Consider the following 15,963-nt stretch of genomic DNA (forward strand, 5'->3'; position numbering starts at 1 on the left):
TTAAGTGACTTGCCCAGGGTCACACAGTTAGTAAGTGTCAAGTGTCTGAGGCCAGATTTGAACTCAGGTCTTCCTGAATCCAGGGCCAGTGCTTTATCCACTTCGCCACCTAGCTGCCCCCTTTTAAAACTACTTTCTATGATAACTCTGCCTCCTTTCCTGGCTTCTCATTCTATCCAGGATTCTGTAATGTGGATTTCCCCTAAGGTTCTGCCCTTGGTCCTCTTCTTTCCTTTCTACACTGATAATCTCCTTCCCTCTTATTGCTTCAACTATTAGGCCTTTATACAGATAACATCTAACTCTTTATTTCCAGCATTGCTCTATTTCCTTAGCTCAAAACCTGCATCTCCAACTTGTGGTAAGACTTCTCTACTTGGAAAAATCATCAGTACCTTAAGCCTATGTCCAAATGGTGTGTATCATTGCTATTTCTAGACCTGCTTCTCTTTTTCTCCCTTCCTAATTTGTTAGTAAGGGTGTATGGGGTCTTTGGGGCAGGGATGGGGTGGGGCTAGCAGCTGCAGAGTGAGGGTTTACTGAGCCCTTTTCAGGACTGCTCACCCATCTTTGGTGTCCACCTTCACCCAACTCTCACCCATGGCTCCAAGAAGTTGTGGCATGCACAGCAGCCACACCCTGGTAGATCATCTTGGCAGATGGGCTACATCAGGTTGAGGGTAACTGACAGGCCTCAAACCCGTTGGTAAGTTAGGGGGAGGTATACCCCAAGCATGCAAAGAATTTCCCTGGCAGAATGAGCAGATCAGAATTTGTTCCAATGGCCATGAAGGAGGCTAAAGCTGGTACCTTGGGGGCATCAAGTTCACAGAGGCATCAAAGACACAAAGGTCACCCACTGCATCAGAGCCATAACCAGTCGTCTTGACTTTTGCCCTGCCACTGGCCTTTGATGACTCAGGAAGAGAGAGTGAGACTGATGCTTTGTGCAGCTCTGCCTCACTAAATCCAATTCACGCGCAAGTCAAGACATCACCCATGATGTCACTGGACCTCTTCAAAAACAAAGGAACAACCACATTTATTAGTGGCACCGGCATTCCTCCAATCAAAACTTCAACACTATTTTTGACTCTTACCTCTCACATCTAACACCTCCCAAGTCTTGTCCAATCAACTCTTTTTTATCCTTCCTCTTCTCTCTCCTCATTATTTCTACTCCAGTATCGGTGCCTTTTCACCACTTTCCTGTACTATTACAATACCTTCGTAACAGATCTTCTAGCCTCCATTCTCTTACCTCCTAACCATCTTTCGCCCAGCTGCCAGACTTTCTGATGTGCATTCCTTTGCTCAAAAACCGAAATCGCTCTTCACTAACTGCAGTGTCTCTCCTCTTTTTATGATTTTCCCAGCTCTTCTGCCTGGCATTCAGAGCCTGCCACAAGTTGGTACCACCCTATGTTCCCAACCTCATCTCCCAAGACTCCTTGCCTCATACTCTAGCCAACAGAACTACCGGCCATTTTGTTTCCTGATGCACTCTTGTTCATATTGTTCTCTCTGTCTACTGATCTGCATTTGGAAATTCTTTTAAATTTTTTAAAGCCCAGCATACAACATTACCTTCCAAGGGCCTTCCCGACCAAGTAAGCAATTATTTTTCCATCCCTTAAACTTCACAGGTCATTTTTTCTCACCTGCGATGGAGGTATTCCTCATTAGAATTGGCTGCATCATATTCCCCTCCTACATTTCATTCCATGAAGGTAGGGTTGTGTCTCATCTACATCGTCCATATCCCCTAAGGCCTAGCACAGTGTACACAGTAAGTGCTCGAGAAATATTTCTTGAATTACTGCTTTGACAAACCATTGTGGGACAAGAAGTGGGTTTCTTTACCCTTACTTTCAAGTGGGCCCTCTAACACCTCCTGCATTTGTCAGGCCCCCCAACCTGAGGGCTACATAGCATTTTCCACTGAACTATTTTAGGGCAAAGGAGTAGTATGGCATGAAGCTACCTCTGACATATCATCAAGAGAGCTAAGTGAGAAGTCTAGCAAGGCAGGAGAGGTGCTGAAAACAGAGCAGGTCCTGAAATAGAACCCCAAGAGTTCTTCTGAAGAGACCTGCAACTGTAACATGACTCAGTAGAATTTCAAGTGATATGTTAACAAGTCCCAAGAAGAAGGCTGGAGATTTGAAGGCAAATATCTGGGAAAATAAAGGGGGTGGACCAGACTTGCCAAGGTTTTCTTAAGCCTTGGGGCTACTTTCCGCAAAGTTCGCCTGCAGTGTGATTACATGATGTTATGAGGATACTCCACAGAGACTGGCAGGGTTTGGAGAGGGGGAAGGAGGCAAAGGGTTAGTTGGAATATGAAGCACCTTACTGTGAAATAAAAGCAGATTCAAGGAATTAAGTCCCACCTCTCTCCTCCTTCAAAGAAAACTCTCAAGAGGCTGCTAAGAAGAAGCAGACTCCTCTGGGCGGTAAGCAATGGGGATCAGTCAGTGCATTGTTCTCCAAGAACAAAGGAGGCAGTTGCCTACTTGCCACCAACACATGTTTCCTGAGTTGTGTTCACAGAAGTGGTGATAGGCAGCATGGATTCATCCTGGCTTCTAACTTTGGGCCCCAATAGCATTCATTTGTGAGACGACTGGCAAAAGTGAGGGATTTAGCCTTTGGCCACGGAACAGGGGGAGGCTTACTTGTCATATGAGGAACGAATCCGTGATTTGCAGCTCATTAAGCACCCTCAACTGCCCTCTTAAATTTTGTTTTGAATAGAATTTTATTTTCCAAAATATATAGAAGGAAGGAAGGGAGGGAGGTAGGGAAGGAAGGGAGGGAGGGAGGGAGGTAGGGGAGGAAGGAAAGGAAGGAGGGAAGGAGAGAGGAAGGGAAGGGAGGAAGAGAAGGAGAGAGGAAGGGAGGGGAGGAGGAAGAGAGGGAAGGAGGGAAGGAGAGGGGGAGGGGAGAGAGACCAAACCAGGTCCATGACCATCCAAAAAGAGAGAGCTAAGACTGAATAACTTATCACACCATTCTAGTAAATCAGAGCATCAAAGAGAGAGGGAAGTTTTTGTTTTTGTTTTTGTTTTTAGAGAGGGAAGTTTTTAGCCACAAAGCACTACTAGGACACTTGGGATCTAATCCTACTCTGTGACTCCTTTGGCTGTGTGACCTTGGATAAGTCACTTCTCTATTTTTGAACTCAACTCACTTGAGAAACAGGAGGATTAGAATTAAGGATCTCTCAGATTTCTCCCCGGTTTTATACTCTCCAACATCTAGGCAACAGTGACCTGGGTTCCAGCTACTCTCACTTTTGTGGGTAAATGATGTATCATGCCATTAGGCTCAAATTAGGCAAAAGGTGGGGAAGCGGGGAGCACCATGTGTGTACTCATTAAATGCCAACTTCACATTTCTGCATCCTGTATGCCAAACTTAAGTTATACTGGGATTTCATATTACCATTTTCCCTTCTTTTGTACTGAAAACCCTAGCTAGCAGTTACCATAGCAACTGATGCATCAAATGCTATGGGTTTTTTCCCCCTATATGAGAATAACGTGAAATGCACTCATTATGAAAACATGTTCCCCCACAACTTTTATTTTCTCCTGGGTTCTTTTTAATTAATGCTCTCTGGCTCCTTTGTGGGTTTTTGTTTTTCCTCTCTCAACTCTGAATGTGAAAGTTGAATTGTCACAATCTGCTGAGGGGGGGGGGGCGGTGGGGAGAGTACATGTGGGATGTTAAGGCGAGGGACAAGGCCCATAGCCTTCATGAAGGAAGGAACAAGTTGCAAGAATTTTCCTTAAAAGGTGACAGCAATAAAAAGCAGCTCCCACACTCTCCTGTCCTCCACAAGTCAGGTGGATTCCTACTGTAAGAACTTAGGCCCAATGAGGGCCAGTGGTTTTTTGGAGTTCTCTGTTTTCATAGTCAACAGTTTACCTTGAGGGGCCTTTAAATGCTTTGGGGAAGAGCCTTCATAATTGTTTTGACATGAATTACTCAACAGCCCTGAGCTGCTCACAATACATTAGACTGAGCCATCTGATGGCAGAGCAGGAAAAAAAAAAATGACTTCCCAAATAACGTCATTTCTTCAGCTTTAACAGTTGGCTGTGAAACACTTCTTTAAAAATAATGCTAGTATTTTCCAGCAGTTTAACACCTACAGTATGCAAACAAATATCAGATGTTTCGCTGCAGTGAGGAATACAACACACATTACCTAGGGGAAAGAAAGTTCAACAACAGTCAGTTTCATTTGTATTAAGTGTCAAGTAAGAATATTGGTAAGGAGTAATCAGTGTCAAGAAGAAACAACATTCAGCTGTAGTCATGGCTCTGTCAAGAACAGAGATTCCTCTGCTTATCCCTACTCAACTGGCATCTGCCCAACCTCAAGGGTCACCTCTGCAGGTAGAGATGTGCGAATGATGGAGCCCCTAAGGACCGGGACAGACACAAATGCCTACTTGGCTTCTTGGACCTACAAGCTTCTGTGGGAGTTCTACTCAATGAAAACCAACCAAGGAATTTCTATTAAGCTTCTGTGTGTTAGGCACTGTGCTAATACCTTCCTAAGAAAACAAAGTAAGATCTGCCCTTCCAGTATTTTACTTTGACAATGTACTTGTCAATGGTCCTCAGGCAACAGGCTTCTCTCCTAAATCCCCCATATTGTGCCCTTTCCACAAAAGGTCTTGGAGACTTTCAAACCTATGGGACACCTGACTAGGTGCCAGGGCATGTTCTGATAAAAAGCACAGGATCCCAGGGACCTGGGTTCAAATCCCAGCCACTGACCACCTATGCGATCTTTGGCCATTCGTCTCATTGTTTAATCTTTAAAATGGGGAGTTTGGATCAGATGGTTTTTCTATAAAGTTCCTCCCAGTTCTAACTCCCTTTATCCTAGGAGTAGGCATTAAGGAGAGAAATGATAAATGCCAGAAGCCAATTTCTAAGATGCAGGAATACTTATTGAAAAGGAAAATGGGGGGCAGCTAGGTGACGAAGTGGATAGAGCACCAGTCCTGGAGTCAGGAGTACCTGAGTTCAAATCCGGCCTCAGACACTTAACACTTACTAGCTGTGTGACCCTGGGCAAGTCACTTAACCCCAATCGCCTCACTAAAAATAAAATTTAAAAAAAAAAGAAAGAAAAGGAAAATGAAGTGTTGGAAAGGGAGTGAATATAGGGGAAACCTGGACAAGGAAACAATTTAGACCACAGCTAGGGCGGCTGACTGCCACTGAAGATGCATCACTGTGGTATCCTGGGAAGCACACTAGTGCTAGAGGTTCTAGGACCTGAGTTCAAATCCCAACTTGACTGCTTACTACCTGTGTTACCTTGGACAAGTGATTTGACCTCCCTAGGCCTCAGGTTCTTTTTCTCTAAGATGAGGGAATTGGACAAATAGCCTCTGAGAGTTCTTTCAGCTCTTGCTCCACAATCCTATCACCCGAAGCCTGCTGGGAGGGGAATGGCTACAACTTATTCTCAGTATCTTAAGTATCTACTTCCTCTCATGGGAACTTTTCCTTGGAGATAAAGCAATGAGTCTCTACTTCCTGGATGCCCATTGCTAATGGTAGGCACAAGACATTCCACGTCCCTCTGATGATTTTAGGGAAGGTTGGTGGCTGTGGTGGATTGGGAGAGTCTTGGCCGGGCAGGAGAAACAACTGGACACAGGGTTCTCTGCTCCAGCACTGTACCCAGATTTTCCACAGCTACTATAGTTGGCCTTGGACGACATGTGAACTTGGACCGCTATTCTGCTAAGGGCAAAGCCTTGCACACACTAATTACAACCAAAAGATCATAGATTTAGAGCTTGGAAAGACCTGAGAGTCCCTCTTGTCCTACTCTTTCTATTTATAATTTTGTTTTTGTTTTTGTTTTTTTGTTTTTGTGGGGCAATGAGGGTTAAGTGACTTGCCCAGGGTCACACAGCTAGTAAGTGTAAAGTGTCCGAGGCTGGATTTGAACTCAGGTACTCCTGAATCCAGGGCCGGTGCTTTATCCACTGCGCCATCTAGCTGCCCCTCTATTTATAATTAAGGAAACCGAGGGTTAGGTGACTCACCCAGAGTCACACAGGTAATCAAACAGTAGAGCTAAAATTTGAACTCTGGTCCTCAAGTTCTGTGCTCTTTCCACAGCAATGGACTTCAGGTTGTTTCTCAGAAACAAATCATCTCATTGGAAGAACTCAACCCTTAGGAATGACGAGTGCTAACATCTTCTTGCCATTCTTGTGAAAAGGATTTTTAAGGAATGTTTTCTGATCTGCTAAGTCAAAGGTGAGTTTCCAGTTAATCTGTCTCACTGAGATTAGTACCTATGTTTAGCTGCCATTAAATAAGTACTTAATAATGTTTTTTTTAGACTCTTTGAACGACAGTGAAAGTTTGACAGAGACATTACAAGGATTAGCTCCAAATATTTGGGACCACATACATACCCTTTTATGGTCCTCCAGTTGCCTCAGTGGTAGACTTTGATCAACCTCCTGCTGAGCATGCAGAAATGCCATTTTAAGTATGATACTAAAGAAACACTTTATCTTTAGCATCAATAAGTAATAAAATTGTTGAGAGCATGTCACACAACCAAAACAAGAGCAAGGCCAAAGTTACGGAAACCACCGGATCAAACAACAGGAGTACTCATTTACTTCGGATGATGCTTCACTAATCTGGCCTGCTCTGATACCCTCTTTAAGATAAAGGAGGATGCTTGGTTTTGCTAGAGTTCAAAGGGAACTTCTCTATGGGTTCTTCATATAATCTAATAGTAATTTGTAATGCAAAATTGAAAAAAGGAGGGGAGGGGCAGCTCCTTGGTGATTCACACATGCATTATTCTACAATACATGCATAAAGACGCACATACACACATACATGCACACATACATACATACATGCACACCCACAGAAGCCATAATGAGCAAAGTGCAGTTATTTAATTATAAATCATCCTTATTAACAGGACTTTCTCTTGCTAGATGAAAAAAAAGATTAACATTAAACATATAAACTATAAAGACCTTTGTGCTTTTTGCTCTTTTTTTAAAAAAAAAACAAGGCCTTTGGTAAGTTTATTGAAAATAATTTAAACTCCTTGCTTGCTTTATTAGCAGATTTGGAAAAATTGTCTAATTCTACCGATAAGAGAAAAAAATGTTCCCTGAAAACCTCAAGTACTTAAATGACTCCCAAGTCCTCATTCAAAAGACTTCTTTAGATACAGCTAGAAAAGAGAACACAGATCCTGTGGAGTTAGTCTGTGTGTGTGTGTGTGTGTGTGTATCTATTCCATCAGTGGAATTTCTATGCTATGTTGATGCATTTTGAAACTGCACTTTTCTCCACATGCATCAAAGGCACCCAGAATTCTCCTAAAACAAGGGAGAATTTGCACAATGCATCTAAGGAAAACAACTTCTAGGTTAAAAATGTGGATGCTACCCCATTAATATAAAACTCTGTGCCTTTGGTGTAAAGTGCTAGAAGTCACAACTCCACCTTTAGAACTGAAGGGATTTTTTGGCCAAGAAGGCAATTTCTGCATTGAGAGATCAGTGGGATTTGCAGGAACCATCAGATCCTCCAACCAAACTACGGATTTCCCTCAAGTTCACAAAATACGGGGACACAGATTTTGCTCAAACAATTAAGACACTCAACCAAGACAACTCATAAACACCCATATTTGTCGGCATAGCAAATATAGGTGAGCAACACACCTCTACCGAGTTCTCCGTTTCTGGAGGTTGTGGCAGCTAGTTGAAAATAAAATGTGTAATGTTAGTTCAGAGTACCACATCTCTTATATTCACAAAGAAGTCTAACACTCAACACTTAATGCACACCAGTGGTAGTGAGATCATAGGTTCTGCGGATTGGCTCTCTTCTATGCCAAAGTAGAGAGCAGAGAGACTAAGATGGGAACACTTTGCATTATAATTATAAATTTATATGACTAGAAATGCCCCAGATATCATGGCATCAGAAGTGAGAGGCTCTGTATAACACAGGGAGCCTAAAGGACAAGATACTATAAGATCATTTAGGGGAAAAGAAGTCAATAATATATTCCCTCTTAAAAGATTAAGAGGGGCGGCTAGGTGGCACAGTGGATAGAGCACCGGCCCTGGAGTCAGGAGGACCTGCGTTCAAATCCGGCCTGTGTGACCCTGGGCGAGTCACTTAACCCCAATTACCTCACTTAAAAAAATAAAATAAAAATAAAAAGACTAAGAAAAAAAAAGACGACATCTAGCAGGAACCAATACCTTCTGTGTACCTCGCAGACACAAATTCAACTTAACAAACATATATCACATCCCAAAGAGTGGTAGTAAGCTCCTTTGTATCCACAGCAGGCACATAGTAGGTACTTAATTAAATGCTTGGGGGATTAGATAAGATTGGAAAGACCTAGCAAAGGATCATCCATCTAACATCTCTTGAGCAGCAGCACCCAGATATTACAAAAAGGAAAACAGGGTTTGCCAAATGGAGGCAAACAGAAGTGAGGTACTGATGCTCAGAACACACAATGAATTAGTAAACAAGTCTATGTTAAGGGCTTACTACACACCAGGCACTGTGCTAAGCCCAAAGGATACAATGAAGGCAAAAATTTCCCCTGCCCTCAAGGAGTTCACTTTCTGGGGAAGATAACACACCATCAAATGATACTGATGACATTCACATGTATACAGACATACATATAGATATAGATATAGATATAGACACATGTATATAAGACATAGGTAGATAGACAGATGATATAGAAATAGATAGATAAAGAAAATATAGGTAGATAGACAAATAAAATGTAAATGGATGGTAATCTCAGAGGAAAGGTCCTAGGAAGTAGGTGATGGGGAAACGAGAAACCCCATATAGGAGCTGAAATCGGAACTAATTCTTGAAGCAAATCAGTGAAGTTAAGAGTTGGAGGTGAGGAAGAGCATTACAGGCACAGGGGAAACCCAGCACAGTAAAGAGACAGAGTGACTTGAATGAGGAATCTTAAGTAGTGTGGTATGGCTGGATCACAGAGTATGCAGAGGGGAATCAATTATAAGACTAGATAGTTAGAGGGCTCAGGCTGTGAAGGATTTTAAAGGTCAAAGGGAGGATTGCAGACGGGATCTTTGTGGTAATGGGGAGCCCCTGGAGTTTTTAAAGTACAGAGTGAGGGGGAAGTGGTGGGACATCATCAGACATGGCCTTTAGGCTACTTTGGTAGCCTGGTAGAGAAAGGGCTCAAATGGGGAAGGACTTTAGGCAGGAAAACCAATCAGAAAGCTATTATGGTAGTTCAGCCAAGAAGCGATGAGGGCATTTGAGTAATAGCTGTGCAAGTGAAAAGAAGGAGACATGTTAAAAAAAAGAGCTGCTGTAAATATTTTAGAACATATAGGTTCTTTTCCTTTTCCCTAATCATCTTTGGGAATAAACCTAGTAGTGGCATTGCTGGGTCAAAGAATATAAGCAGTTTAATAACTCTTTGGTCATAATTCCAGATTATACTCAAGTGGATGTTACGAAGGTAGAAATGGCAAGATTTGGCAACAGATCCAAAATGAGGGTAAGTGAAGCATCAAGGATGAAGCTAGAGTTGCAAATCTGGGTGACTGGAAAGTTGGTTAACATTTTTTAGAATACCGGGCTCCTAAACTTTTCCAAAGACTTTTGAAAATCCATTGACTTGTGTCATCCTCCCTCATTGTCCTCATTAAAGGGAAAGGCTTTCTATGCTGCTGACCTCTTCTTAGCCAGCTTCTGAAATGATCAGATCACTATCTTGGACCGAATTTCTATAGAGAAGAAAGGTGATAGAAGAGGTAAAAGGTATGAAGAAGGGATGCTCATGTACATGAAAAATGTCAGCACATAAATGAAGATGCTGACTGACGTCATTAAAAGAATGTGTGTTTTTTTTTTCCCAGGAGCAACAGATTACAGCTGATCTAATCATTGTTGCACCTTGTCCTGTCTCCTTTTGACCAAAGGCATGTGTCTGTGACTTGGCTCTTTGTGTGTTCAAGGGCACAGCTTGCAAGTGGGGCGCAAATCCAAGACAAATGGCCCACATTGGAACTAGACTTATGACCTTGGCCTCATTAGCATATTACACCAACAACTTAGCTAACTAGATTTTTTTTTCTGAAACAAAGATACACACTGGTAACTTGGTCTACCAAAACAACACTGTCCTACTTTGATGTGCCATGCATGGCATGTGTTGGCAGAAGCTCATTAAAAATGGTTGTACAATGAAGATGTCTCTGAGACAACCATCTAACTCCCTTAGGTAGAACTAGAACGGATCACAGAGAGTATCTAGTTCAACACTTTCTTTTTAAAATTTTTTTTAATTGTTTTTTTCAACATTTTCAATTGACAGATGAGGTAAAAGAAGTTCAGAGAAGGTGGGTCACTTGCCCAAGGTCACAAAGAGTAGTAAATGTTGGAGCTCAGATTTGCCATGACCAAAAATCCATTTCTTGTGAAGGAACCAGGATAAATAGTTACCAGTTTGTTAAAGGATGCATTAAAAAAACCAATGTAAGTAATTTGCATTATATGTGTATATTTGGAAGGCTTTCCTTTGATTTTGTTGAGATTAATGGATTATGCCACAAATTATAGAAACAAACTAAAACAAAACCACATTTATGTGGTTTTCAGAGAAAAGAAGCTAATTTCTGAACTATATATCTGTTGACAACTAATTTGTTAATTACCGGTCTAGCTGGGTTAGGACCATAATGACTTGAGTTTCAATTTCCGAATGGATTTAGCTTTCATAGGTCGAACAGGTCTCATCACAGATTCAAGGTCATCTTGAATATCTGTTGACATCAGTGTTCAAGACTTAGAACCTGCCAAAATACTATTCCTAAAGCCCAGGTTTACACATGGTACTTCCTTGCCATATAGAAATTTGAGTAGCTCTTCATCACCTTAGGACAAAATAAAACCTCCTCTGTTTACCAGAGTCTGATACCAACCCACCTTATATTTTTTTATCATGTACTCTACCTAAGAGGCAAACAGATCTACTTGCCATCTCAGGACTCATCAGTTTATCTCAAATCGGTGTGCCTTTGTACAAGCTATCATCATCTACACCAAGCATTCTTTTCTCACTTCCACTTTTTGGAACCTTTAGCTTCTTTTTAGGTTCAACTCAGGGGCCATCTTCTCCAAGAAGCCTTTGCTGATCCCCCTGGTTAGTACTCTCTTCCTCCCCAAACTACATGGTACTTATTGGTTTAAATGTTATTACGCTAGTAAAATGTAAACTCCATGAAGTTAAAGATTGTTTTTATGTATGTTTGTATTCTCAGTGCCTAGAACAATGTCTTGTATACAGTAAGTGCTTAATAAATGCTTGTTGAATTGATTAGACCAAATGATTACAATTTATCAGATAACTGTTATTATGAAATCAACTTTAATAAGTGACCTGATCTTATAACAATGAACTTAATTTCTTCTGTTTTGATCTTCAAAGTCTACTTGAAAACTCAACTTCTATCTACTCTTTGGCTTAGAAATCTATCAATGACCTTTGACCAAAACAATAAGTCTGGCCACTTAGATGAAGGAACAAAAAAGCACAAACAGTTAACTTTGGGGGAAAAAAGTGTAAGCAGAACCATAATTCATTAAAGTCCCTTAATGGCAGCAGGAAAGCACAAGAGATAGAGTACTGGGCCAGGAATCAGGAAGATCTCCATTCAAATCCAGCCTCAGACATTGGTTTGTATGGTCCTTAAGGGCAGGGATTGTATTTTGCCTCTGTTTGGATCTTATTACAGTGGCTGCCTGGCATATAATAGGACCTTAATAAATGCTTATTGACTGACATTTACTAGCTGTGTGAATCTGGCAAGTCACTTCACTGCAGTCTGCCTCAGTTTCCTCAACTGCAGAAGGGAGACCATAATGCTACCTACCTCCTAAGGTTGTTGTGAGGATTAAACAAGATAGCTCTAAAGTGCTTAGTATAATGCCTGGCACATAGTAGGCATTTTATAAATGCTTATTCCCTTCCAAACCTAATATCCTGAATATAAATTGCTATATGTATTTCATCTCTATGGATAACATGTTTTGCAATAAATCTGTGATTATACTGGTAAAGTGAATGCTCTGTTGAGGGAGCTCCCTTCCTCTATGAAGCCAAATCAGTGCCTTCTCTGCAATCTACAATCTTAGCTGCCTGGAACATTGAGTGGATAAGTGACTTGCCCAGGGTCTTACCATCAGCATGTGTCAGGGACATGGACCTGAATGAAGGTCTTCCTATCTCCTTGTCTTCTAGACCATTTCTCCATTCATTAGAGTGGTAATTGTGTGACCAAGCCAGACTTTCGATCAGAAGGACCAGAGTTCAAATTCTACCTGTGTGATCCTGGACAAATCATTTAACCTCTGCTTGCCTCAGTTTCTTCATCTGTAAGATGGGGCTAATAATATCACCTACCTCCTGGGGTTGTAATGAGGATTAAATGCTTTGCAAACTTTAAAGTACTTTGCAAACTATAAAGTACTGGGGAATATCAGCTATCATGATGAACTATAATGGTAACATATCTCCACATACTTCCATAGGCAGGGAGGTAACCAGGCAGGAAGGACACTGTGGAGACATTTATTCTGACCAACAAGGGCACGAGTTTGTGGTCCTTCTTTAAAAAAAGAAGGCCACAAATTTTCTAGAGTTTGTGTTATCAGTCCTAGCACGACAGCAATGAGAATCTTGAATTTTCTTCTCCTGCTGCCAATCAATCCCTATATTCACCTCCCTAGGATTTTCCCCATGAATTATCTGACTGACAACCACAATCCCCAAAGAGCCCCAAATTCCATTTAGTTAGGGCAATGTCACTTTCTAGCTGCTCATCATGAATGCGTCACTCTGCCAATCCCTTTGAATCAGTTTTTAAGTTCCTCTCTCACCCACTCATAACCTTCAAATAGAAGGCTGGAGGGGTGGGGGTGGGCGGGGAAATGCTGAATGGTTTTGCAGATACCTTTTCCTGTGTCCTGCTATTCATCAGTCAGGGAAAGCCCACATAAATGGAGCAGAAAGCTTCTTTTTCCTTTTTTTTTTTTTAAATTGGGCTAAAATTGAGGTAATCTGGCATTTCACTGAAAATAGACGAAGAGCTCCCTGTCTACTAAACATAAAACTGTTTGCTAACTGTATTCTGGTTAGGGAAGAAGGTAAAAGGCATAAACATTCAAGAAAGGGGAAAGGAGACAGGATGGGCTGTGGGGGCTCAAACTCCTCAAAAACAACTCTTGAGAAAATCAGTGATGACTTAAATAGAAGAAAGAAGACCCTCTGCTTAGGTGAATTGTCTTCTGTTTTATAGATCAGCAACAGTTTCGCTGGGATTCAGTGATGAAATGCAGAATTAGTCCAACTTTGACTTGACTCAACTGTATGCATTCAGTCACCATGGAATAATTTCAGCCTTCCAAAAAAACAAACAAACCAACAACCTCCACCAGGCACATACTCCTGTGCCCTCTCCTAGTTCCATCTTCTCTGTGGTTGCCTGTATCTAACAGTAAACAGCTCTACTCCATTTATTGGCAATTACTGCTGAAGGTCACACATCAGCAGTGAGCCTAAATTCCAGGAAAAAAAAGGCAGCTCTTATGTAAGTCCTGCCTGAATGTTGGCAAGTACCCAAGAGAACAGTCCGCTGCAATGTAAAAAAAGTAGGACATCTCTGCCTTATGTTGAACGTCCTGAGAACTCCCCCTGAAGGAGAAGGCGTTTAATGCTTCTTTCTCTTTCCTCTTGACCCTCCTAGAGCAACACTCCCTCCCAACTCTGGATGGCTCCCATTTCTTTTTCTGGGATTTACAAACCTCACCTTCAGTCTCATGACTTTCCCTGCAGCACAGACAGGATGCTGGGAACTCAGAATCTCTCAGCACCAGGAAGAGGCAGGGGGGAATCAGGTTAGGTCCCAGGCCAAAAGCAACTGTGGGTGGTTTCTCTTCTCCAACATGAGGAGCTAATTTAGCTGCTAGTTTAGGGCTAGGGAGCCAGAGAGTGATACAGCATGCTAATTGAGAGTAAACGATGATTCATCACATTTTAAGGAGGACATTGATAAACTGGAGAAAGGATCCACAGCGGGGCAGCCAGGAGTGGTAAATTCCTCCTTCAATTCCTACCCCATGAAGAGAAGATGAAGGAACTGGGAATATTTATCTGACAGAGGAGATCTAGGGGGGTATGATTGCTGTCCTCAGGTATATAAAGGACTATCTCATAGAAGAGAGAAGAGACTCAGTGCCCTCTAAGGTCCCTTTCAGCTTTAACTGTTCTACTATGATCCCAAGACTTATTCTACTTGGTCCCAGGGGGAAGAACTAGGAACACTAGCAAATGTTGGCTGGATGGAAGGAAAACCTTTCCCATGGTTGGAACTCTCCCAAAGCGGTGAGTGCTTCTTCCAAGGCTGGACGACCCCTTGCCAATGGGGGACATAGAGGAGATGCTTGTTCAGGGATGGTTGGATTGGATGGTGTTGGACATCCCTCCAAATGAGAAAATTCTGTGATTCTGTGGCGCCTCTTGGAACGCCGAGCTCTCTTCAAGGCTCGGGACAAGCACCATCTCCTATAAAAGGCCTTCCCTGATTCCCCCTTCCCTCCATAGTGCCAGTGCTCCACCACGATACTCTGTATACATTTTTGTATTTATTTATCTGTATATATGCTGTTTTCCTGCATTGGAACATAAGCTCCTTGGGTGGCAACTAGTTGATCATTTTCATCTTTTTAATCCCAGGGCTAAGCCCGGTCCTTAGTTTGTACTAGGCAATGATGGATGAATGCAGACAGGGATAACACAGAAGCTAGAAATGCATCTACTTGCTACACATCCTTTTGCTTGGTTTCCAAGCAAAAGAACAACCCATGAAAACCAGACTTGTGCTAAAGGAGTTATTATTTCTCCTCACCCTCACCTGAAGTCATCATTATCAGTTAATACTGGCAATAAGGTCTTACCTTACTGCTTTTCTCAAGATGACAAAGTCCTTTCACATCAATTTGCTAAAGATTTCTATTTATTACTCTGGAATGGGCTCCAATGTCAGTGAATTATTTTTTTTCAGGTAAGAAACACTGAGATGAGTTAACTTTAAAAACAAAATAACCACCCCCCCACCATCTTCTCCCCAAGAAATATCTTTGAGTCAAATGTCCTTAGTGACAAAAACATGGTACAACAACAAAAGGCAACACTGAAAAAATGTTTCTCTATTGCTTCCCAAGTTTCCTAACGATGCTTTTGGCCAGACTCTAGGGGCCACAGTTCTGTCCCATTTTCCAGCATTTCACTGGGTCAGTGGAGGTTAATTCTAGTCCAAAATGTGATGGCTCCAGCTGAGGCCATAAAGGCCAAGGAATTTTCCTTCTGAAGAGAAAACTGCATGAATTTTTCAGCTGAAGCTAGGAAGAACACTTCAAATGAGTTCCCCACCTCTCTACTGACACGACAGGCTCTACAGAAAAGTAATGTTCAGTGGCTTTCTCTCTCTTCTTTCCTTTTGAAGGTGATGGTAAGAAGAGTGGAGATACACCCATCCCTTCTTTTATTTGAGAAACCTATTTTGGTTGGGTTTAAAAGAAGCTTTATTCCAGAACACAGTTGAAAGGGCCCTCCAACATGCACTTCTGTTGTAGACAATCTATTACCCTGTCCTCGGTTCACCTTGTTGTTGGAAAAGCACCCAAAATTGCTTGGAATGGTAAATGATCTTCCAAGTTGTTCACAACTGCTCTACCTCTTCTATCTATCTCAGCTTGAGACAAGGGGGTGGCAGTTCTTACCCAGTCAATTTCTAGGGGTAATTGCTTTGGTCACCAGCTAGAAGAATACATTCACTGTTGTTGATCAGTTGTTTTTTT

General features: G+C 41.9%; 1 protein-coding gene across 8 annotated transcripts in view; it reads right to left on the reverse strand.

The window, feature by feature from the left end:
- ITPR1 (inositol 1,4,5-trisphosphate receptor type 1) overlaps positions 1-15,963 on the reverse strand; it is a 395,541-nt gene that overhangs the window by 146,539 nt on the left and 233,039 nt on the right. For 5 of the 8 annotated variants that reach the window (XM_043977916.1, XM_043977911.1, XM_043977912.1 and 2 more), the window contains 2 exons: positions 7,746-7,781; positions 6,462-6,512 (listed from right to left, as the gene is read on the reverse strand). In XM_043977916.1, coding sequence (XP_043833851.1) covers positions 6,462-6,512; positions 7,746-7,781 — 87 coding nt within the window. The remainder of the gene's footprint in view (positions 1-6,461; positions 6,513-7,745; positions 7,782-15,963) is intronic. The other 3 variants (XM_043977918.1, XM_043977915.1, XM_043977917.1) reach the window with 2 other exon arrangements.

Source organism: Dromiciops gliroides, chromosome 1 (assembly GCF_019393635.1).
Source record: "Dromiciops gliroides isolate mDroGli1 chromosome 1, mDroGli1.pri, whole genome shotgun sequence".
Lineage (NCBI taxonomy): Eukaryota > Metazoa > Chordata > Mammalia > Microbiotheria > Microbiotheriidae > Dromiciops > Dromiciops gliroides.